At 57.3% G+C, this 23609-nt stretch overlaps 1 protein-coding gene across 2 annotated transcripts; it reads right to left on the reverse strand.

The window, feature by feature from the left end:
- IP6K3 (inositol hexakisphosphate kinase 3) lies at nt 400-23141 on the reverse strand. Of its 2 annotated transcripts, none has more exons than XM_021098605.1 (6): nt 22941-23141; nt 13835-14057; nt 7563-7773; nt 6250-6425; nt 4639-4814; nt 400-1753 (listed from the first exon to the last, which is right to left on the reverse strand). In XM_021098605.1, the coding sequence occupies exons 2-6, from the start codon at nt 14031-14033 to the stop codon at nt 1337-1339; spliced, it is 1179 nt and encodes a 392-aa protein (XP_020954264.1). In that variant the 5' UTR covers nt 14034-14057; nt 22941-23141; the 3' UTR covers nt 400-1336. The 2 variants fall into 2 exon arrangements, with proteins under 2 accessions (XP_020954264.1, XP_001925794.2); XM_001925759.5 differs by having other exon boundaries at nt 13835-14202.

Raw genomic sequence — 23609 nt, forward strand, 5'->3', positions numbered from 1 at the left:
AATATTATTTCTCTTCTTCTTTTTTTTTTTCTTTTTGCTGAGCCTGAGGCATGCAGAAGTCCCCAGGCCAGGGATCAAACCCCAGCCACAACAGTGACCCAAATCTCAGCCGTGACAATGCTGGGTTCTTAACCTGCTAAGCCACCAGGAACCCCTCAAACATTATTTCATTTGCATTGTATAAGGACCACTTACTTCTCAGGTCTGGTGCCTGCCTTGTGATACATGCAGACGCTTTATTAGCTACTATTCCCCCCTCCCCCCGGCTTCCCCAAAAGATTGCAGGAAACCAGTGAACTGTTCTTGCTGTTAAACCCTAGTTACCCATAAATTGGAAATACCATACAGTGCAATGATCAGAATGAACAAACAGAAAGGGTAATAAGGCACGCCAAATAATCACTGGTGACCTCAGCAATTTTATTAACAAATTTATTTCCCTAATTGGGTAACGTATCTCAGTGCTTGACTCAAGGGCATTGTAATAGGTTTCCACACTGCAGAAGGAATTAATTAGAACCGTTGGCTCTTGGTTCTGTATTTACGCTTGTCCACCCATCTTGTAAACATTGCGCCTGATTGCCTCGGTCCTCCAGGCTCCTCTCGCCTGACTCCCCTCGCCTGACTCCCCCCCCCCCAATAAATAAATAGAAAGCGGAGAACATTTCGCATCCTCCTCATGCACAGTCTGGTGCCACTGGAAGCTACATTTCGTGGTCAGAGTCTGGCAGAATCATCACTTGGCACAGGACCTGCCTCTTCAGGGGCAGAAATGGAGAAGCTGGGGTCTGGGTTTGCCAGTGCTGTGTCTGGGCTTGTCCTTGTCCACTCAGAGCCCAGGGACAGAGCTGGTGTCGCCTTCTGAGGAAGGTAAGGGACATCCGTCAGCTGTCTGCCCTGGGGGCGGGCAGCCCCCCCACCTGCCCCCGCCAGCAGAAAAGCCATGAACTGCGGATGGCTTCCTTCAGGCTCCTTCGGGTTGTTTTTTGCCTCACAGCTTGTGGGGACTGCTGCAGGACACCACGGAAGCATCTTTAAATGCAAGAACTCTAGAATCTCCCTGTAACGCTGGCCTCTAGCACCGGGCGCTCCCTCCCTGTCCCCCGGAAGGGCACCGTTTCACACACCGTCCACCCTGCTGTGTCTGCATTGGGGCGAGACGCCGGGCTACGTGGAGTTACCTCCAGAGCTGGTTTCTTAGCAGCTGTCAGCACAGCCTGCCGTGTATAGAGATGATCTTTGAACGTAGATATAATTATTACAGGGACATCTCAGCTACCAAGAGGTCCCTTTTGAGAGCTGTATTCCCAGAAATTCTCAATGGACTGGACACGTCTCATGCGCCCTCCTGAATATCCCGCAGGATCTGGATGAGGTTTTCCAGGCCAAAGATATAGCCGAGATCTGGCCCATCGTAGGTGGCTCGTTCATTCCAGGAGCCTTTGTATGTTGTATGAGCGAAGTCGATCATGCGGACGTCGACCTTGGCGAGGGTGTCACTGCTGCTGGGGGCGGCCTCCTGCCCATCATAGGTGATGAGAAGGGAGCTGGAGTAGAACCTGTAGGAACTCTGGCTCCTGATGACAGAGAGGAGGGCTTGGAGCTGGTGCTGCATGGGCTCCAGCAGCTCCGTCCGCAGGCGGGTCCCGTCATGCAGGAACTGACAGAGAGCTTGTCGGAAGCCCTCCACCGACAGCTTCCTTCCATAGTACTTGTCTTTGCAGAGGAAGTGCTTCTTATCAGCTTGATAAACCTTACATTGAAAAAAGATCAAGAATGTGAAGAATTGCAAACTTAAAAATTTTTTTTTGTCTCTCTCTTTTTTTTTTTTTAATTATAGGGCTGGACCCTCGGCATATGGAAGTTCCCAGGCTAGGGATTGAATTGGAGCTGCAGCTGCTGGCCTACACCACAGCCACAGCAATACCTGATCTGAGCCACTTCTGCAACCTACACCACAGCTCCCGGCAACACCGGATCCTTAACCCACTAAGCAAGGCCAGGGATCGAATCTGCATCCTCATGGATACTAGTTGGTTTTGTTACCACTGAGCCACAATGGGAACTCCAAACTCCAAAACATTTTTTTTTTTTTTTGGTCTTTTTGACTTTTCTAGGGCCGCACCCGCGGCATATGAAGGTTCCCAGGCTAGGGGTCTAATCAGATCTGTAGCCACCGGCCTATGCCAGAGCCACAGCAACACAATCCGAGCTGCGTCTGCAACCTACACCACAGCTTATGGCAATGCCAGATCCTTAACCCACTAAGCAAGGCCAGGGATCGAACCCACAACCTCATGGTTCCTAGTCGGATTCATTAACCACTGAGCCATGATGGGAACTCCTTCAAAACATTTTTAATTGCATCTGCTACAGTGGCAGCATCGTGAGCTAACATAATCTAGAGAGGTTTCTGGAAAGCAGGGCAAAGATGGCTGCAATGCATGGCAATATGATCTTTGTCTGAGCAGCTGTGCAAGCCTTTGACAGGGGAAAATGTTTGGATCTCCTCTGTGAATTTCCAGAGTCAGCCTCCCAATCACAATTTAAACCCTGGGAGTTCCCATCATGGCTCAGCAGAAATGAATCTGACTAGTATCCATGAGGATATAGGTTTGATCCCTGGCCTCACTCAGTGGGTTAAGGATCCTATATGGACTGTGACAGGCCAGCGGCTACTGCTCTGATTCCACCCCTAGCCTGGCAACCTCCATATGCCGTGGGTATGGCCCTAAAAAGATATTTAAAAAAAAAACCCAAAAAAACAATTAAAACCCTGGCTTCTGGCCCTCTTCAATGCAAATATTAGCAAACCCAAGCGAGAAAGCTTTAGTAGGAATCTGAAATCACAGCCAATGGCCTTGGAAACCCAACTAGATTCAGTTTTCTCCTCCAGAGTTCACAAAATCCTTCCTCTGCAGATTCTAAGGAAACCGTAATAGCTCCGGAGGCAGAGTGGGGTGAGCTGTTTGAAGATAAAAAGACAGGCTAGGAGTTCCTGTTGTGGCTCAGTGGTTAACGAATCTGACTAGCATCCATGAGGATGCAGGTTCGATCCCTGGCCTTGCTCAGTGGGTTAAGGATCCTGTGTTGCTGTGAGCTGTGGTGTAGGCTGCAGATGCGGTTTGGATCTGGCATTGCTGTGGCTGTGGTGTAGGCTGCAGATGCGGTTTGGATCTGGCATTGCTGTGGCTGTGGTGTAGGCTGGCAGCTGTAGCTCTGATTTGACCTCTAGCATGGGAACCTCCATATGCTGCAAATGCGGCCCTAAAAAGAAAAAAAAAAAAAAAAAGACAGGCTAGACCAGATGTGGATGTTTTCAGGCAGCCAATGCAGTCAGTGGAACTGGATGGAGCAGGGAGATTAAAAGCCTCTCTGTGGGGCTGGGGCTCACCTCCTTGGCACCAGCTCCTCCTCCCCTCCAGTCGTGTCTTGACCGCCAGAAGGGAGCAGATAGCGGAGAGATGCTGAGCGAGGGGCAGTGGCAACCACTCCCATCCCATGGAGATGGCACAGGCAGCAGCAGAGGCTGCAGTGGCTGGCCTGGCTGGAGGGGTACTTGGCACACCTCTGCCTGGCACACCTGGAAAGGGCTGCCTGCACTTGGCCAAGACAGCTTCTTGGGTCTTCCCTGCCTTCAGAATACATGGTATGTTTACGGAGAACCAGAGTTGCTATTGCCATTGGAGGGCTGGAGATCAGCTGCTGTATTAGCCATCATAGACACGCGACAGCCACCACTTTCTACACAAATCAGATCGATTTCAGAAGGTTCAAGGTCCAGAGAGAGATTCCATTTACACGCCGCTCTCTTGGGGCCAGTGTTCTGAGCCTTCTCAGGGACATCTGTGCCACAAATTTATAGACTCAACTTCCAGCGTCAAGGGGGGGCAGTTTCAATTAAGGAATGTTTACCACCAAATCGGTGTCTGGTTGTCTTTGAGTGGATGGGCTCTGAGAGCGAGTGGGTGGATCTCCTGCTGTTCTCACTGCCCCAGCCCTGAGCCACAGCAGGGCAGCCAAGTTGGAGTGTGGGGCCTGGGCGATGAGTTAACCATCCCTTTGCTTTGTTAACCAGAACAGGGAGTGAGAAGGAGCAGAAAAGGCATAGGAAGAAGAGGGAACAGCTGGTAAGGATTCAGAGTGCAGAAGCCTCATGGCGTCTGAGAAGGAGGGCAGCCAGCTGCCAAGTCCAGGAGGTCAAGAGCTCCACGGAGCTTGGAGCAGCGTCCCCCATTCCCGCCCAGCCCTGCTCACACACTGTCATCAGCGGTCTGCGCGCAACATGGGCGGGACCCGTGCAGCCACTGTGGGAAGTTCCAGCTGCCAGAGACCCCAAGACCAGTTAAAACATGCTGGCGTTTTGACTCCACCATCCTGAAAGGTTCTCTTTAAACAACCCATTGTGTCCTAGACCAGGATGTGCGTCTCCTCGGAGAAAGAGGGGCCCGGCCCCCCTGCATGCAGTCTACCTATGCTGCCTGCCTGCACTGCCTACCTGCACACTGCCTAACTGCGCTGCCCACCTGCACTGCCTACCTGCACACTGCCTACCTGTGCTGCCTACCTGCGCACTGCCTGCCTGTGCTGCCTACATGCGCACTGCCCACCTACATGCCACGTACCTTCACCACCTACCTGCATGCCGCAGATGCGCAGGCCCAGGCGAGCTGAGGTGCTCTGCGCACACTTCTTCGCGTGGCGGGCCTTCTTCTCCTCCGATGCATCGTCCCCGTGCTGCCGGGTTCCCATCTTCAAGTCCAGGATGCAAGGATGCTTGTATTGCGACACGATGTTCTCCAGCAACAAGAACCCTGGTTGCTCTACGTTAAGGAAGCCCCCAGGGACAGAGGGCCACTGCCCCTCAGGAAAAGCCTCCCTTCACCCCTTGCTCCACTCCTGTTTCTTTTTCTTTCTTTCTTTCTTTCTTTCTTTTTTTTTTTTTTTTGTTTTTTTAGGACCGCACCCGCAGCATATGGAGGTTCCCAGGCTAGGGGTCAAATTGAAGCTACAGCTGCCGGCTTACGCCACAGCCACAGCAACACGGCATCCAAGCTGTGTCTGCGACCTACAACACAGCTCATGGCAATGCTGGATCCTTAACCCACTGAGCAAGGCCAGGGATCAAACCCATGTTACTAGTCAGATTCGTTTCCACTGAGCCACAACAGGAACTCCCCACTTCTGTTTCTTTTACTGCAGACCAGCCTGTCATCGCTACTAAGCATGCAAGGCATTAACTTTGCCGGCCGCTTCAATAAGTCCATTTATTTAGGGGCCTTTGTGAGTATGTGAGCTTCTTTTCCTTTCCCTTTTTGCTCTGAGGTTGAAATCTAAATGCAGGCGTGAAATCTGTGGCAGGCCATGCCCAATTTACATTTTATGGCAGAAAATCATAAGGCTAAAACCTCGAGTCACTGAAGGGGCCAATACCTTTTGGAAGAAGTGGGTTGATGTTGGCTTCGGCAATGAGTTGCAGGAATATTAATTTCAGAGGAATAATTATCCTGCAAAATCTTCTTAGGGATTAGGGTTGCAGATGTGTCTTAGTAAATACTGCAAAGCCAGTCTCCAGTTTGCAGGAAGGAGCCCAGGGTTGACAAAAGGGGTGTTTCAAGCCTGAATTTGCTCACAGAGTCTGGGGGTGGGGGTGGGGGTGGGGGTGGGAGGAGGGCTTCCCCAGGGGTCTATCCCCAAGGACACCTCCCTAAGAAAGGGGCCACATGCGCTTCTCACCCATCAGCTCCGCGACAGCCACACGGAGAATCGGGAGGGATGCGGGGACTCACCCAGCCTTTGAGCCCCTCTGCTCCCACTGCCCCCCAGCGAAGCAGAGACCCCGGCCCAGCCCATCCTCCCTGCTCAAGGGGCAGAGATATGACCAGTGGCCAAAGAGGGGCTGTGTGCCCAGCTTTACCCCTGTCTGCCTTCCTCAGCCCCTGTTTTTTCTTTTGGAGAGAGATCTGGTTTCTTCTAGGTCCCATCTGAGGACTTGCACCTCCTGCCATCACATCAGTCTCTGCCCTGCCGCTCCCCCCACCCTGTGTGTATCCCCCCACCCCCAGCCCTGCAAGTGTCTCCCTCCCAGCCGCTGCCCCCAGCTCCTCCCTGGGCCCTGTATGTGTCCCTACCCCCACCCCTGCCCCCACCCAGCCCTGTGTTTCCCGCCACCCATCCCTCCCCTGGCCCTGTGTGTATCTCCCTGTCCTGCCTTGTGTGGCTGGCGGGGCACACGATGGGCAAGGATACGGTGCCGCTGGTTCTCGGGGTACTCGGCGCACAGGCGGCTCAGGTGGGCCTGGTGGCAGTGCAGGCCCCAGGGGTTAAAGCCTCTCTTCTCGGCCTGGCTCCCGTCGGCATCTCCCAGCAGAGGGGAGACCTGGGCCTTGAGGTGGAGCTCGGACCTCAGGAGCGCCGTGGCCGGGCTGTGGGCGAGGGGAGCACATGCAGTCAAGGGCCCCCGTGGTTGGAAGTGGGAGGACAACTTGGAAACCCTGTGTAGGTCCCAGTCTGTGCGTGGACCATGGTTGGAAGTTGACCCACTGGGCCCTCCTGGGCTGGACCCTGACAAGGACGGTCCCTGGCTTCTCCCCAGAAGCCCTGCGGGGCCTCAGATTGCCTTTCCTACCAGCTAAGGCCTGGGCCAGCAGGTCAGGCCAAGCCGCAGGCCTTGAGGAGGTCTCTGTGGGCACCAGCATAACTCACAGAGCGTGTCACCTCCTCTGGTGGCTGAGGCGGCTGAAATTCACTTGCAAGTGATCCAGGTCATTTCCTCCCCCAGGAGGTAGCCACCCCGCCTGGGGTCAGAAGGCTGGGGGCTGAGGCGGCTGCCCGGCATCCTCAGCATCAGGATGAGAACCTCAGACCCCGGTCCACCCTCTCCTGTCCCTGAATCCTGTGAGGTGGCCGCCAAGCCGTGAGGCTTCATTCCATCCCACCCCCAACTCCCGCCTCTCCGTGCTCCTTGGGATCACGTGCTTTTGCTTCCCGTAAAAGTTTAAAAATCCCCAGGGGTGCTTTTCGTCTGAGAAAGTTCAGCTAAGAGGGTCAGAGGTTTCAGAGGCCTCACCGGGACCTCAGTGCCCTGAGCCGCCCGTGTCCCCAGCATCCCCCGCCCGCCGCCCCGCCCCCTGTGCCTGCGGTGACCTCTCTCCTCGTCCTGCCTCGACCGCTGAGGAAGAGGATTCCAGGGAGACTTTAGCCACACTTTTCCTTTCTGTCAACTATTCTGCGCATTTCCCCCCAGAGACCCTGGCTGCTCTCAGGGAAACAGGTATTTAATTAAACAAATAGACACTGGGAGTCTGCTCTGTGTAGGACCTGGTCTGTGCATCAGCTTCCGAGATGAAAGGCATTGAAAGTCTCCCTCTAGAAGTGGCGGCAAAGACACGCTTTCCTTTCTTTGGTCACCTTGGCTATTCAAGACAGAGCCCTCATCTGAATTTCTCATTTTCTTGGGTTCTGGCCCTAATGGGGAGCTGTTGGCCTTGGCACGGGGGAGCAGGGCTGGCCCTGCGAGAATCGAGCTGCCCTGCCTCAGCCACCCCGCCAAGTGGCCTCACCTGTCCTTGACTGCGTGGGCTGGCTGGGTGTGCTCCCACTGGGCGACGGGGAGGCCGCCGCCGCCGCCACAGGTCTGCTGGAGAGTCTGCCATATTGCCACCGCTGTTGATTCCTCCGTGACCTTGAGGGGACCCCGGTTCTCCTTCAGCGGGTTGGCGACCAGGCTGAGCCGGCCGCGGCTGTCCTTCTGCAGGTGCACGGTGATGGTGCCTGTGGAGCACAGGGTGGGGGAGCAGATGGCGTTTACCCCAGTGCCCGTGGTGCCACCGGTGACATCCTGTTGAACTGCAGTTTCATGGCACTGGTCAGCCTCCCCCCCACTCCTCTCAAGGACGCGCTCTGGAGCTGCTTGAGCCCGATCCTGATTGGGATGAACCCAGAGCCATGAGGCCTGCAGAAGGTGGCCTTGGGCCCATGTCCACACAGCCTCTGCATGGACACCTTGCTCTGCCCCTTCATGCTTTAAGCAAAGCAGCCACGCACATCGGGTCCTTGCACTCCCGTTCCCCGTACATGGTCACACCTCGCGGTCACACCGCAGGCCCCCACCTGGGCCCAGCCTTGGGCATCCAAGCTGGTCCTCCCCAAACAGGGCCCCACCTCTGAGTGGCCCTGAGTGAAGCCGGGGGCCCCGCCCCCCATGTCTCCTGCTGCCTTTGTCACCCTTCCTCTCCCCCGTTTATCTGTGTCTGGCCAGCTTCTCCCGGCGCTCAGGTGGCCCCTCATTCACCCTCCCGCCTCCCTGGCTTTCGCACGGCTGCCTGGTCCCTTTGGTCAGACGCACAGCCTGTGACAATCACTGACAGGATGTGGTCTTTGATAGAAAACAGGAGAAGAGCGCGATGTCTGACTTGCGGAACCTCTTAGGCGCAGAGTCAGTAATCAAGGCGTGGCCCCCACTCCAGCTGCTGCTGGCAAGTGCAGGATGCGCTCGCCAGGCTCCTCCTGGGGCACACTGGCCGACCCGGGGCCTTGGCTCTGGCCCACACGCGAGCAGCCTGCGGTCACCCCTTTGGGCACATGCTCTGGTGGCAGGGCCCGAGCCTCTCTCCAAGGATTGGCATCCCACCAGTGCCAGCCTCGCTTGACGTCTGATGGTAAGACGCGCATGGCCGGGGCCCGGGAGCGGTCACACAAATGGCCTCTGGAGCCCCTGACCCCCCACTCTTCCTGTGGCTGGTGCCCTGAGGACCCTCTGTGCTCCTCCCACTAGCCCACTCCCCACCCTTCTCCACCCTGCTGTGGGCCTGGGGCTGATGCTAAGCAGTGCGTCAATGGCTTCCTTGCACAGTTTTCCAGCGGGTTTGGCCAGTGAGGGACAGGAGTGCGGGGGACAGGTGGGGCCTTTAGCCCAAGGTCCCTGCCGGCTGAGCTTGCTGCTGCCTGGGCCGAGTTTGTCATCGGCCTCCCACTTGCTGGGCTGTTCTGCCATCACCTCACCTTGGCCTTTCAGGCCTGGGGGTGGTGACAGCTGGTCCCCGGCTGTGTCCCCATCCCCACTGTTCCCCTAATCCCATGAGCACGTCTGCAACACGTGCAGAATTTAGAAATTCTGTTTGCCCCCCTTTGCATGTGCTGCTCATTTTCCACTGGGACCCGAGAAGGAGGGGTGCCTGTGATCTCATTCTCCCCAAGCTTATGTCCTCCCTGGGGTCACTTGGTCACCTTCTCAGCTTCAGTGTTCATTTCTGCTGAACAAGCCATCAAGGCACCTGACTCCCTGCCTGTGTCCCTGCCCGGCCCCTGGTGGCTCAGAGCAGACACTGATTTTTAGAGCTGCTCCAACATTCAGCAGGTGGCTATTCAATCACCCGTCTCCCTGGGCCAGGCCTGGCACCTCAGTTTCCCTGCGACCTAAAGCTCAGCCCGAGAGTTCCCTCCAGCTCCCACAGCCTCTGCTTTTCCTCAGCCCCAGGGTCCTGTGAAGGAATCATGACGCGGCGATAACAGGCGTGAACCTGGCGCCTGCTCTCCACCTGGACACCAGTACGTGGCCCCAGCCCTGGCATCCCAGAGCCGTGCTGCTCCTGAGAGCAGGGGCTGGGCGGCCGGTGGGGGAGACAAGCACAGTGGTGATAACCACTGCCTGCTCTTTTACGCCCACGATGTGCAGGCGTAGCGTGATTTTGTTCTGCGCTGAGTTAGGCAGAGCCGGCAAGGCGCCTGACTGTGGTCTCCCAGGGGCAGGGGGATTGAATAACTTGCCCAGGTCACACACTCGGAAGGGGAGGGGCTCTGGAAGGCCATGCTCCTGGGACATGGGAGCTCGGGACTTAATTCAGAGTTGTCCCCCTGTGTTCGCCTGTGTTCAGAGGAGGCACATTCCTGCTGCGTCACAGCATAGTCACACTTGTTCTGGTCACTCTGTTCCGAGCAAATGAACAGAGAGGCTTCAATGCCACTACCTTGTGAGAGAGCCATCAGTGCGAGGGCCAGAGCCCCGAGCAGCCCAAGGACATGATGTACCGTCTCCAGCCTGGATGCCTGGTGGGAGGGTCTCTGTACTGGGTCCAGGAAGGGGGCCTGACCTGGGAACTGCCCCAGACCCCAGCACCCACCCCTCCATGTGAAGAAGGTGGCCTCTGTGCTTGTCCTTGGGAGCTTGGAGCCTCCTGGCTGCCCGGGAGCCAGGGAGGAGGCTGGCCAAGGGCAAGGCCGTTCTGATCTTGTAAAGTTCAATCCACCATCTGGCGGCCCCTGGCCTCTCCCACTTGTGAGGCCCTGGTGACAGGCCTCCAGAAACCACAGTCCCGCAGAGCCCTGCTCCCAGGAGGCCTCCTGGGAGAGAAAGGTGACCTTCCCACCTCTCCAGGCTCCAGCTCTTGTCTGATCTCCTCAGTTCTAGAGTCTAAATAGATGGAGGCAAAGAGGTACAACAGTCTAAAACCAACAAACTCCCAAAGTCATGTCTATTTGTCATATTGTTGGAGCCACCAGCCAGACTCCTTGTCCCTGCCTTCCTGCTCTGTCACCCTGTGGGCCTCTACCTGGCCCTAGGTCTCCATCTCTCCTCCATTCTCTCTTGCATCCCTTGGCCCCACCCCACCCACCCTCTGGAACCTGGGACCCCAGCACACAGTCTCCAGTGGCCTGCCCTTAGTCTCCAGCAGTGGCCTGTCAGTGGGGTCCACAGCCCCTGGGACTGGTCCCAGCCTGGCCCCAGCCTGCCTGTGTGTCTCTAGGGACTGGGTCTCAGAGGCCCACAGGCTGCCAACCCTCTGCTGCCCCTGCCGGGCCAGGAGAGTGGGCAACCCAGCCAGAGCCCCCCCCACCCCCCGCACCTGCTCACCACGCTGCCCCCAGGGCCTAGATCTGCAGCCTCACAGCTGAGCAGACAGGATGCTCATGGCCACAGATCATAGGCCGGAGCACATCAACTCTTTCCATTTGGCCGAGCAGCTTCTGGGAACGTCTTGTCATGGATTTATTTTTAAGCTCATGAGAGCATGTATTCGCTGCCGCCTGTAACATGAACCTGGCTCAGCCATGAACCAGCTGGGCTTGGAGAAAGTCCTCGCTCACCCACAGGCGACGGGCAGTGTGGGAGGCAGAGGGGCACAGCCGCAAGACGCTGTCGTGCCTGAGGAGCCTAGTAAAAGCTCCGGGGAACAGGGAGGTCCCCTGGGGCGCCAATGGCCCCACCCAATGTGCCGATGCCATGACAGGGCCAGGTGGGCAGGAGGCAGACAAGCTGTTCCCGACAGGAAGCAAAGGGAGCCCCTGGGGCAGCTTCCTGGACATTGGAGTCCCCTGACCTGAGATCACCAGCTGAGTGACCCTCCCTCATTGGGCTGAACACCCCCAGGCTCTGGCATCTGAGGAGTCGGGTCACTGGTGGGGCCAGCCTGGAGGGCTGAGAGCCTGACCTTGGAGATCTGAGTCCTGGGTCTGCTTCATGGGCTGTGTGGCCTGAGGAAGCCGGGCAACCTCTCTGTGCCTTTGTTTCCTTACCTGCGGGATGGGGATCATAGGAGTCCCTTCCTCCGAGGGTTGCCCCAGAAATGGCTTATGCTGTGTTTGGCACCAAGTGAATATGAAGGGTTGGCCAAAGTTACTTTCCTTCGCCGGTGAAACGCGAAGCCTGCGCAGCCTGAGGCCCTTTGAAAGACCCTTTCCCATCCTAACCCTAACCCCTCAGCTTCCTGCCCCAGGCACCTGAGTGTGAAGGTCTCAGTTCTGGGCCTTTCTTAGTGTTTCTCCAGACATGCATTCCCTCGGTGGTGCCTGGACACTGGCACCATGTGGGCGGTGTTCTGGCAGGTGAGGGAAGCCGCATTCCTTGTGTTTGGGGGTCACACCAGCCCCAGGGCTCAGCTCTGCCCAACCTCCACCCTCAGTCAGCTGCATGGTCTCATCAGAGGATGTCCTGTGGGTCCCTGACCCAGTACCTCCTAGGCCCTGTGGCAGAGACTAGAGTATCCCTGCCCCCACCCTTGGCGCGAGGATCAGGGTAACCTACCAAGTTGGCAGGGCCCAGGGTGGGTGGAACTGAGATGGGCCCACGCTGAGAGGGGAGCAGGGCAGAGGGGGGTCCCTGACAGCAGTCCAGACCCTGAGCGGTGCCATCCTAGCCCCACCAGAGAATGGCGTGAGCAGACAGGGAGCAAGGGCCCAGGAAGGTGTCCCGAGATGGGTCAGCCCCTCTCACTTCCCTGTCTGTGACTGCCCAGGCCGATGGTCTCAGCTCTAGAGCTGAGCCGAATCAGCATGAAAAGCTGCAGGCAGGAGGTCACCCTACCTGAGACCTGCCACCCCTTTGCAGGCTTGAGTTCAGTTGTGAAGGGACAGGCGTTAAGTCCAGTGGGAATTCTAACAAGATGGGTAGTGACCCATACCTGATGGGCAACTCCAGCCTGAGGCCCCCGAGGGCCCCAGGGGAGGCCTGCACAGGCGACACGCCAGCCATGCACCCTTGTCTCTCTGGTCTTAGCTCAGACTCTGAGGAGGGCCCGACCATGACTGGAGCAGGGCCCTGGGCTCCAGGCCTTTGCCCCATTGGTAAGTCTCAGTCTGGAGCAAGCTCGGTACAGATTCCTGGGCCCTGAATCCAGGGATTCTGATTTCTAGGTCTGGAATGGAGCCTGGGAACCTGCACTTACAAGTGCGGGCACACACACACATGCACGCACACACAAGCACCAGTGATTCTGGTAAGTTCGTTGATCCCAGATCATGCTTTGAGAAACGCAGATGTACGTAGGCCCATCTTTCCCAGCTACCTCCATCACTGAGGTGCAGTAAGTTTTTTGGGTTTTTTTTTGTCTTTTTAGGGTTGTACCCATGGCATGTGGAAGATCCCAAACTAGGGGTTGAATTGGAGCTGCAGCTGCTGGCCTACACCACAGCAACAGCAACACAGCATCTGGCTGTGTCTGCAACACAGCTCATGACAATGCTGGATCCTTAACCCACTGAGCGAGGCCAGGGATGGAACCCACATCCTCATGGATACTAGTCAGGTACTTTACCACTGAACCACAATGGGAACTCCAAATGCAGATAAGTTTTTAATGGACTTATTTGGATGTTATCACCTTCAATACAAATCCTTAGATAATGAGAGGGCAGGAGTTTGCCGTTACAAGGTCTAAAATCCTCTAAAGGCATTTTTTTCTGAGTATGTATCCCTTTGCAGGGTGGTCAGCTGGCAGGGTCCTGCCCTGAAGTGCATTTACCAAAAGTTGGGTGTGGACAAGATAGCCTGCTGCGTGGATGCTGGCCAGCTGCCCCCATCCAGAAGCCCGCAAACAGCAGCCTTGCACCCAGCCTCCTCTCCCAGAACCCACCTTGTGCTCAGATTCGGAACACATACCGCTCATGCACCATGTCCCCAGCCACACCAGGAAGGCAGCCGTGCCCGGCTTTGCCTCTGGATGAGGGTGAGAATTCTGGTTTCCCGAACACATCGGGTCCCAGCTCCCCCGTGCCCTATTCTAGACCTGAGGCTCCAGCCACCCACCTGTCCTGCGTTCATCAACCTCAGTTACAGAACTCAGCCATGGCCTCCCTCCCCAAGCACAGACCAGAGTGCCTCATTGGTCTCACTCTCAGTTCCCCAAAGCCTGACAGCCTGAGCAGGTCTGTAAGGACCCTGGATGGCCTCACGCTCCAAGCCTGGAGGCTTCAGAGTTCAGAGAAACAGCGAAGGCCAGCCAGGCTGTGGGAGAGGGCAGGTCTCCATGGCAACCGTAAATGCACTTGGGTGCTTGAGGAAGAGGCAGGTGCATCCGGACCAGCCTGGCCCAGAGCGGGAGCGCCGAGCGACCCTCACCTTTGTACTGCGGGGTGAAGCGCTTCATGGCCAGTGGCAAGGACTCGTAGAACCTCTGCTCCCGGGAGATGAGGGGCTTGCACACGGTATGCTCGTCATACGTCATCACGCTCAGGTGGCCCCCGACCTGGTGCAGGAAGGGCTCCAGGGCCACGCCCACCCTGGCGTCCCCCGCGTCCACACTGTCCTGCACAACCATGCCTCAGCACCAGGATGGGGCGCCCTGCAGATCCACAAGAGGGTGGCTTGAGGTCGAGGTAGCGGTTTCCGGGCCGAAGGGGGCAGTCAGCAGCCCTTCAACTTCTCCTTAGCCTGTACCGCTGGCATAACAGTGTCGTCCTGGCTGAGGGCTCTCGGCAGGGGGAGCCCTGGAAGCAGAGGGGGAAGGGAACTGAGGTGAGGGAGATGGTGTGCTGGTGTGCTGGGTCTCCCCCACACAAGACTGTAAATAGGCATCGATTACTTCTGGAATAATCTGTTACAAGCAACTGGTAACAGGAACGCCTCTGGGGAGCAAAGCTGAGAGGGAGATGTTTCACTAAATAACACACATTTCACTGTTTTGTACCTTTTGAATTTAAATACCAAAACATTTTAAAAAGAAAAGAAAAGAACATCCACAACTCCAAGGCTCCAGAGTGCAGCGAGTATGTCTGAATTTTTCATGTCATCCCCCCACCCCACCCCCATCACCTGCCTTGTCTTGGGAACTTTGATCTCAGCCCCAAGCAGAAGAGAGCAGAGACCCTGCTGTCGGGGACTCGCCAACCTGCCAGGGCTGGAGGGGCACAGGAGCACTCCGTGTCTACAAGCATGCCTATAGGCTGGGCACCATCATGGCTCCACAACATAATGGCTGTGTGACATGGGGAAGTTATGAAACCTCTCTGGGCCTCTGTTTCCCCATCTGCAGAATGGGATAATAATAACACCCATCTCATGGAGTTAGGGACAGAACTGAGAAAGCCCACAAAAAGCCCATGAAAACGTTCGCCGGGCACCCAGAGCGACGTGCTTAATACATGTGATCGATCCTAATTATTTCCAGCATGACTGCCGTGGCGGTTAGAGGTTCCTACCAGCCGTGGGAAGGCTGGCCGCTCACCAATGAGGAAAGCGCCCACCTGGGGCCAGGAGCACAGGCAGAAGTGAAGCGGGCTCCTTGTCTCTCGGCCTGGTCCCCCAGCCCCTGTGCGCCCTTCACCCTCCCTAGGGGTCGACGTGCTGGACCTCAAGCCAATGCTCGATCTCTGGGCTGGAAGCACGGCCCCTAAAGATGTCCTGACTTTGTCTCCCGAGAGCACCAAGGAGACACCATGAGAGAGGCTCTTCTGGCCGTATTCATCCTATTCGAGAGGACATTTCCGCAGCGGTGACCATCACCACGGAGTTATTAATACTCTCTCCTTTGCTGGACTCCTGGCCGAGGATGCAGCCAGGCTGGGCAGCACTGGGCATGATTAACCTCTATCGACCTTTACTCCCCGCTGTGGGCATGGCTGGCTGACTGCACGCACAGCAGGGCCCATCAAGTTGCTCAGGAGTCCGGCTCAGAGAACACCGCCACCCAGCAGGACCTCCAGCACAGGTGGTGACGAAAGCCTCAGCCTGGCCCATTTGTTCCCCTCCACGGCGTCTCTCCCGAATGGGCTATGGCTTGGCCGGCACAGGGCACCCCTTTGGAAGGGAAAGGGGGGGCGTCTTCTGCCCGGGTTGTGCATTTGCTTTGTTGGATGCATGGCTGGAGCTTCACGGGGCAGGGCCCTGGGGTGGGGAGGGAGCTGTGCCTGAGTGCAGCCCAGGTCTTTCCCAGCCCTGCTCTGAGAGCACAGAAATGAGCCCTCCCTGGGATCGGCCCCCAGCAGCTGAGAAGTTGGAAAGTATCCAGATGTGAAGGAAATCGGACTCGGCCCAGGGTTGGCTTGATTTCTTCTGTCTGGTTATCAGATAAGATCGCACAGTTGCTTGGCAAACCCAGTCCTACTTGCAAACTTGGCCGAGACATGAAGGAGGGAGGAGGAGAAGGGCCCGGCAGCCCAACACCTCTCCTCTCACCAGACTCGTCTGTGGCCTTTGCCAGCTGACCTGTCCCCAGGGAGAGGGGCAGGGGCGCTTCTGGTAAGCAGAGAGACAGCCAGGTTGTAAAGTTCATTTATAGCCTCTCCTGGAGGAGCCGAGGCCCCGGCCCTCGTGTGCTGATCAGGCTTGCCTCCACCTTTGCAATCCCAGCTCAGCGGGCATGTCTAGGCGGTGTCCCCAGCAGGCCCTGGGCTGTGGTGCTAGGCAGTCCCTGCCCTTCTTTCCCCACACCTCTCCAAGAGATGTCACCTCACAGTGGTGGCTGGGAGGAAATAATCAAGTAGATGGGAACAAACACCAGCCAGGCAATGTTCCTGGTGCCCGACATCAATTAACCCACTTAAGCCGCAAAATTCCCCCCTAAGGCAATTAGTGCTATCAACCCCATTCTACAGATGAGGAAAATGAGGCACAGAGAGGTTAAGTAACTTGTCTGTGTGCACCCAGCTACTGGGGGAGAATGGGGATTCGAGCCCAGAGCACGCTTAACTGCCACGCTGCTGTTCATCTACCTTCAGAGGCAGGTAATGGAGCCCCAAGGAGGGTGGGCCTTGGCCAAAGCCAACTGCAGCCCCCGGCTGTGCAGGGACAGGATCTGGATCTTCTGTCCCCCAAGCCTGGCTTCTCCTCCCAGATGCCCCCGGCCTGCCCTCCCCCACCTGAGGACAGGAAGTCTGTGTCCTCGTGGTGGGTGGGGTCCATCCTTCTGCAAAAAACAATGGGGGCGGTGGGGGGGGGGTCAGGGAGGCTCCCCAGAGCCGGGGCTTGGTATCGACCTGCTTGGGACGTTCTGGCATGGGTGTCATCAGACCTGAGAGTCACTGCCATTCCCAGCACCGCCCCCCTCCCGCCCCTCATCCCGCCCCTCACCCCCAGGGTCAGAGATTCTCAGAAGCCCTGGCCAAACCTTCTCCAGGCGGATTTGCCAGAAGACCCAGGCCTCCAAGAAGCCCATGCACAGCAACTCAAACTGCCCTCAACAGACTGGGCTGCCTGGCAGGGGGTGGGCAGTCTGCTGGGTGACAAGTCTGTACTCTTTAGAAAGCTGGGCTTGAAGCTGGGCAGACTTAGGCCCTTCCACTCGAAGGTCATCTTAGGCTGTGGGTGTCTGAGGGTCCTCCAGCTGCCGTGGGGTCTGAGGTTCTGACGCGGGGTGTGAAAAGGGACGGAGAGAGGCCGAAGGGCGTGGCTTCAGCCCCCAGGACGCCTGCTGCGCAGGGCAGGTGAGTTTTGCTGCTCTCCAGAGGCCCCTGGTGGCTTCCCCTTGGCATCGAGGCTGACCTTGGATGCGCAAGGAGGCTGAGGTTTTCTGTCTTCATGGGGTTGAGCTAGAGGTCTACCTTCATCCCACCCTCTGCAAGTCCCAGACGGATAATTCAGGTGGATGGACTTTTCTCAGCTCAGAACTTCCTTTTGCCACGTGCAGGCTTTTCCGTCATGGGCCTGGGCCTTGGCCCTGTTCTGTGTCCCCAGAGCACTGGGCAGGGAGTCAGGTGCTGAAGCCCCTGGGGTCACCTGGGTAGCTGTCTGAGTCTTGGTCTACTGCCACGGCCACAGCCTTGTCCTGATGCTCAGATGATAAGATACACAGCCCTCCGTTGTGGAGGCAGCTTCCCCAGTGCCTCTAGTGCTCGGGCCCCCTTTGGTGCTTTGAAGGGACACACATGTCCATCCCTCCGCCCTCCCCCTCCCCCAGTGCCTCTGCTGCCCCATGGCACACCTCCTGTCCAGCATCCTTTCCCAGTGCCCCTTGGGAAGGGAGGAACAAGAGGCAGAATGAAGTGGGGGAGAGAAGGAGGAGGGTGTTCCCCCCCAGCCAGAAGAGCTCAGTTTAGAGCCCCCTCCCCCAGGAACAGCAGACAGGAGGCTCCAGGTCCCTGTGTCCTCTTGGCCTGTCACTGGGCCTTGTCCTGAAAGAAATACCTCTGGGCCTCAGTCCAGGAGACTCAAGCACTGATTTCTCTGATGGGGCCCAGCCTCGAGCCGGCTGTTCAAGGAGGCCCTGGACCATTTGCCTGCATGCAGTCCTGCGGGGCCCGAGTGAAGCCGCACCTGGTTGCCAGACACCCCCTGGTCTGAAGGGAAGGTCACAGGCAGCAGGGCCTGTGGTTGCGTTTGGCTTCCAGACTGGGGACAGGCGACAAAGCCAGTGATGCCAGGCACATGACAGATGCCCCCCTCAAGCGGAGGTGGATGGGGCATCGTGGCCGTCACTGCCCGTTGGCGCACTTTGCTTCCTCTTCCTGAGAGCCTTGGTGTATGGAACCCTTTTCCCACGGGCTCAACCCAAGTTCATGGACAATTACAGAAGAAGGTGCCTCCCCGCCTTCAGGGCAGACGGCAGGCGAAACCACAGATCAGCCTGGTAAGGGCTCAGCTTGGACCCAGTGAGCCGTGAACTCTGTCTTCATCAAAGGCTGTCAGAACCGTCTACCTGGAACTCCCTGGCTGACTATGGTTGTTGCTATGACTGTTCACAAATATTCTGTTTTTTTCCTGTGGAAACACAGTATGACTGCACTCCCCCTGCCCTTTGAGGGTGAGGGTGAGTGTGGCCCCGTGATTTGCTTTGGTTGATATAATGGGGGTGATGTAACAGCAGGTTGCTTCCGGTGGGAGCTTTCAGAGAGCAGCTCCGTGGTTCTCTTTTCCTGGCCCCGGGGATCTTGGAAGGGCAGCCGCTTCCTGAGTGACTGTGCATGTTGGGCGTGCAGCATGACAGAGAGATCTGGGCTACATCAGGCTTCTGAGACTTGGGGGTGGCTTGTTATGCAGCACGACCTAGTCCTTTCTGACTAATTCACCGACTCACAGCCAGATGCCCAGTGGGGCCCTGAGGTTGAAAGCCACCTCAGGCCCTCAAATATTTCACTGTACACAGATAACATCGTCTGTGATAAAAGCCACTCCTATTAAGCAGCTACTGTGGACGCCTGCTTTACCGTCCTCACCTCTGCTTCTCAAAAGAGTAACTTTGAGATGGAGAAAAGCTGAAGAGCTTTCCCAGGACAAGCGCTAGTGAGCACTGGCCCTGGGCTGCAGCCCAGGGAGTCTGTCTCATCCTAAAGCCCAAGCCTGTCATGTCTCATCAGGGATGGGCAGCCGCTTGGGCCCCCGCTGGTAGCCCTGAGACTGAGTGGGGGCCAGGGTCCTGTCTGAGGACCCTCTGTGCTGCCTCAGCTGGGGGCTTCTGGGGGCTTGCCCTTGGCTGAGGACGATACCGCCAGGCGCTGGGCAGTGCGGCGTTCCACTGGGGTTCCACCAGGCGCTGGGCAGTGCGGAGTCACCGCCGTGGGTGGAGGGCTCTGCCTGGACCCCTTGAGACCCCACCCAAAGCCAGAGCACAAGCGTTTTAGCTGCAGACCAGCAAAGCCATACCCGTGAAGCCCAGCGATTTCTCAAGTGGTGCGAATGCTCTGCTGAGGACCTACATACAGATTCGCTGAAAGGCCTTACTGAGTTCCTAGCATTTTTATCATCATCTCTTTTCTCAATCAACAGATACTAAACGTATAATGAGTATCGCAGGGGGACTCGTAGGGAACAAATTATGCTGAAAAATGAGTTCTAGTTGAAAAGCTTAGAGATACTGCTGTGGCCTCCATGGGGGTGGGGAGGGGGGGTCCAGGAAGGGTGGGAGATGGGGGAGGTGGACAGAGTGAGGCTCGGCCTGGGGGAGCTTCAGGAAGGCCTCTTTGCGGGGGGTGTGTGGGGAGCCATTGGGAAGGGCAAGGACAGGCTGGGAGCCCCCGAGAGCTGGGCTGCGTGGGGGGTTGAGGTGGGTGTGGAGGAGGCCAGGCTTCCCGCTCTGTCTGGGCAGGAGGGGTTGCCTGCCATGATTATCGCCCGAGGTGTGGAAGACTTGGGGCCACATCCCAGTAAATCTGAGGGGAGGGGTGTGTTCGGGGAGGAGATAATTAAGAAACAGCTTGTAGCAAAAGAAGACTGCAATCTAAACGATGTCGGGCTGCAGATTCAGAAGCGGAGCCGCTTACAGCCCTGCCCTCTTGCCTCTGAGGCCCCAGAGTGCATTCCACAGGCCGCGTGAGCCAGAGATTTGGTACCAGCACCACTCAACGTCTCTGTGACGCCCAAGGGAGCATTTTTTAATCTATTAGAGATGAGAAGACCCGAAAACCATTTAAAACCTCCTCGGTTATAATAGGCAGGAGAATTTTGGAGTTTCTCGCCTGGCAGAGGGTTGTGCATCATCTGAGAAAGCACAAGATGATTTTCTGGGGCAGGGGGAGGAATCAAGTCTTAAAATCCATTCCGTAAATGACCTGAGGGCCGTGAGATGGCAAGCCCTCTGTCTGCGTGGTCCCCAGCCTGGCGGGATTGGTAACGAACGCCGGGGGACAGCTCATGTCACCTCCCGAGCCGTGGCTGATGGATGTGGTTTTGGAGAGCATCTGTTTCCCAGGAAGGCCTGATCTCCAGAATCACTGAGCAATACTTCACATCCCTGACTTATTTCTGAGCTGATCTTATCCTTTGAGGAAAGATTTTTTTCCCTTCTCCTTTTCTCTTAACATTTAAAATCTCCCAACGTTCCTCCAGCCTGAGGACCAAATGCGATTTTAATACAGCGATTATTAGTTTAGAAGCCCTTCAACCCCTGACAAATGTCCTTAGCAGCGCCAGCAATGTTCCAAGCTTGCTGTCAGGGCGGGAGATGCATGGGGCAAAGATGCCTCAAGAGGCTGAGAGCCACTGGGAGGGCTGCAGGGGGGAGGGCAGGGCTGGAAGGACTGCTCTCTTCCCTACCACTGACATCTGCCGACCTCAGGACAGCACCTGGGGTCCCGGACTGGGGCATAGAGGGAACTGCTCCCACAGCCCCTCCCACGCCCGAGTCTGCTCAGGCCCTCACCCCCTGAAAGCCATGCCCAGGGTCTTGAAAAGGGTGAACATCCAGACCTCTGACGCTTTCCTCTCGCTTTCCCACCTTTCTCTCACGACAGCACCAGCCACCTGCCTTAGGAGCTAATGGTTAGTGTGGCATCTTTATGACTCTAAGAAGCAGCTCTTTAAGGTCAAAACACAATCGTGAGGTCTGGGGGGGGTGTGTGAGTGTGTGAGTGCGAGTGTGTGGCCACTGTTCCTCAGGCCCCAGAGCTAACCGGCCATCAGAGGGTGAGCCTGTCCCCAGCAGAGGGCAGCAGCAGACGGGCCATAGCCGTGGGAAGAGCAGGCACTCCAGCTATGAGCCCCTTGGCCGGGTGACCACGGGCTGCGTTCCCCGCCACCTTGGGTTTGCCAGGCTGTCCTCAGTCAGCCCAGAAGTGTCCCCGCCCTTCCCGGTCGGCTGCTTCCAAAGGTCTCAGAAGTTCCCATCAAGGTGGATGTCCCCCCCTCCCCCACCCCCGCCCTGCTTTCTCTGCAGGTTGTAGGGTGGGGGGAGCTTCCTGACATGGGTGAGGTGCATTCTGAGGAGACTCACAGGGAAGGGACCCCAAACCCAGGGCTTGCCAAGGAGGTGGGCCGTGGGCGCTGGAGAGAGTCTGAGCGGGTGTGGGAGTGGCCTTCAGCCTCCATGGGTCCTCCCAGAGCCCCGCAGATCCACCCCTCTGATCCAGCTGGGCCCCCGACCCCACCAGCTCCTGAACTGGTGAGGCCCGATGCCCATAAAGTTGACGGGTGTGGCAGCCCCGGGGAGAGTTTTGTTCTGCTCAGAGCGGGAGAAGGCTGTGGGCCGTGGTGGGCAGAGCTCTGGGAGACCCTGGCCACGGCCATCTGCAGAAGAGGGATTGGCTTTGGGGGAGCAGGGGCGCAGGGGCTGGGAGGCCTAGCCTGGCCCAGCTCCCTGCCCCTCCCCTCCCAGCCTCAGTAACTGCCCTGGACTGGGAGCTGCTGACCTGGCCGTGTTCCCCTGTCCTTTCAGTTCAGCAAGTCACTGTGGTGGGAACCCAGGTGGGAGGGTGGGAGTTGGCAGAGACGTTTGCAGATGGAAAGAGACTCAGGAGTTAAATGGAGTGACTCCTCGTTTGGATCCTGCTCTAAACGAAACATCGAAACCCATTTAGGGGCCATTGGGGAGCAACGATTATAGGAAGTGGACATTCTTAGGGGGCTGCTAACTTCGTCAGCAGGATAAGGCATGCGGGTCACATAAGAATCTGAACTGAGGTGTTTCGAGGGGAATGCAGTGATGTCCATAAATGCCTTCGAAATGCCTTAGCCGCAGGGCACCCAGTGGAGCACACACGGCAAAACTCCATCAACGGTGTAAACCCAGATGCAGGATAAACGAATGTTCATTCTGTCATTCCCTCTATTTTTTCTGTAAGCTTAAAAGTCTTCTTAGTAATAAAGGCTAAAAAAATACCTGGTAGCTTTTAAACACTCTAGAAACCTGAACCTGAATCTCGGGGGAGGGGCCCCTGTGGATGTTCTTAAGGCCCCCAGAGAGCCTGAGGACCTGGTGGGCTCAAGTTCAGGTGTCAGGTTCACCGGTGGGCGGGTGAGGGGAGGCCCCTAAAGATTCTGCCACTGCCTGGGGTGGTGACATATCACTTCCGCCCCACCCCTAGGGGGCGCCCAAGCCCAGGCCACTGCGCTGCCTGTAGGTGCTGACGTCACCTCAGTACTGGGGCCCCACGGTGTGGGGGGGTGCTGAGACAGGACATGCTGTTCCAGGGGCCTGGGGTACTGCCCATTGCTCCTGGGCCAGCTGCCCCTGTGAAGGGTTAAACCCGGAGAGGATGGGGTCCTGCCCCCAGGACCTCCGGCTCACCCCAGCCCTCCCATCCCACACAGAGACTGCGGGACGTCTAGGAAGGGGACAGTGGGAGTGACTCCAGTGGAAGGGGAACAGGAGCAAAGGACACAATTCCGACGCTGCTGAACGCACCAACCCCTCTCCCGACGCAGACACACCTCCACAGAGCAGCACGCCAGTGGCGGGCCCTGGATGGAGAAGAGGCCCATCCCCTGGGTCCCCGGTGCTACGAACAGGCCCTGGGACCATAAGGCCTCCACCCCCCATCAAAGCCCCCCCTCAACCCTTCCCCGAGGCAGCACTCACCAGAGCCTCACTCCTGGTGGGACGTGGGGAGTGGCCGTAGAAGAGAGGGGTTCCCTGGAAAGTGATTGTTTTCAGTGCTCGCTCTGTGGTTTTGGGCAAGGTTCTTCCCAGAGGCCAGCGTGGAGGGTTGCCGTCCACCGTGGCACTGGTAGAGGGGCTGCCCGGACTCAGGTTTGTCCAGAGGGCTGGGCTACGGAGGCCTGGGGGGGGGAGGTCAGCTGACCCTCAGCTGGCTGGCCGGCCAGTTGTCAGCAGGTGCTGGGCTGCTCTGGGGGCAGGGCCAGAGCTCCCAGGAGGGGGTGGGGAGGGAGAGGAGGGAGCCGTTCTGGATGGATGGGTGTCTGGATGGACGTCAGGCCCCGAGGGCCAGTTGCACCCCCCCTTCCTCAGGAGAGCCTGAGGGCAGGGGACACAATCCCCCTGGTCTCCCTGCCCCCACCCTCGCTGCCGGTTTGCCCCAGGCAGTGGCTGCTAGAGAGAAGTGTCATTGCAAGATAGTCAATCAACAATCAACTTGAGGACAATCAAGTTTTTGCAGGCCCTTGTGTGTGCTTCATCCTCTGCTGGGCTGACCAGGAATCTGCCAGAACAGGGCCTGTTGTGTTTGTGGGGTTACAGTCCAGCCTCTGACTCTGGGCCCCATCCCCCATGTTCTTGCTCTCTCAGGGG

Source organism: Sus scrofa, chromosome 7, assembly GCF_000003025.6.
Source record: "Sus scrofa isolate TJ Tabasco breed Duroc chromosome 7, Sscrofa11.1, whole genome shotgun sequence".
Taxonomy (NCBI): domain Eukaryota; kingdom Metazoa; phylum Chordata; class Mammalia; order Artiodactyla; family Suidae; genus Sus; species Sus scrofa.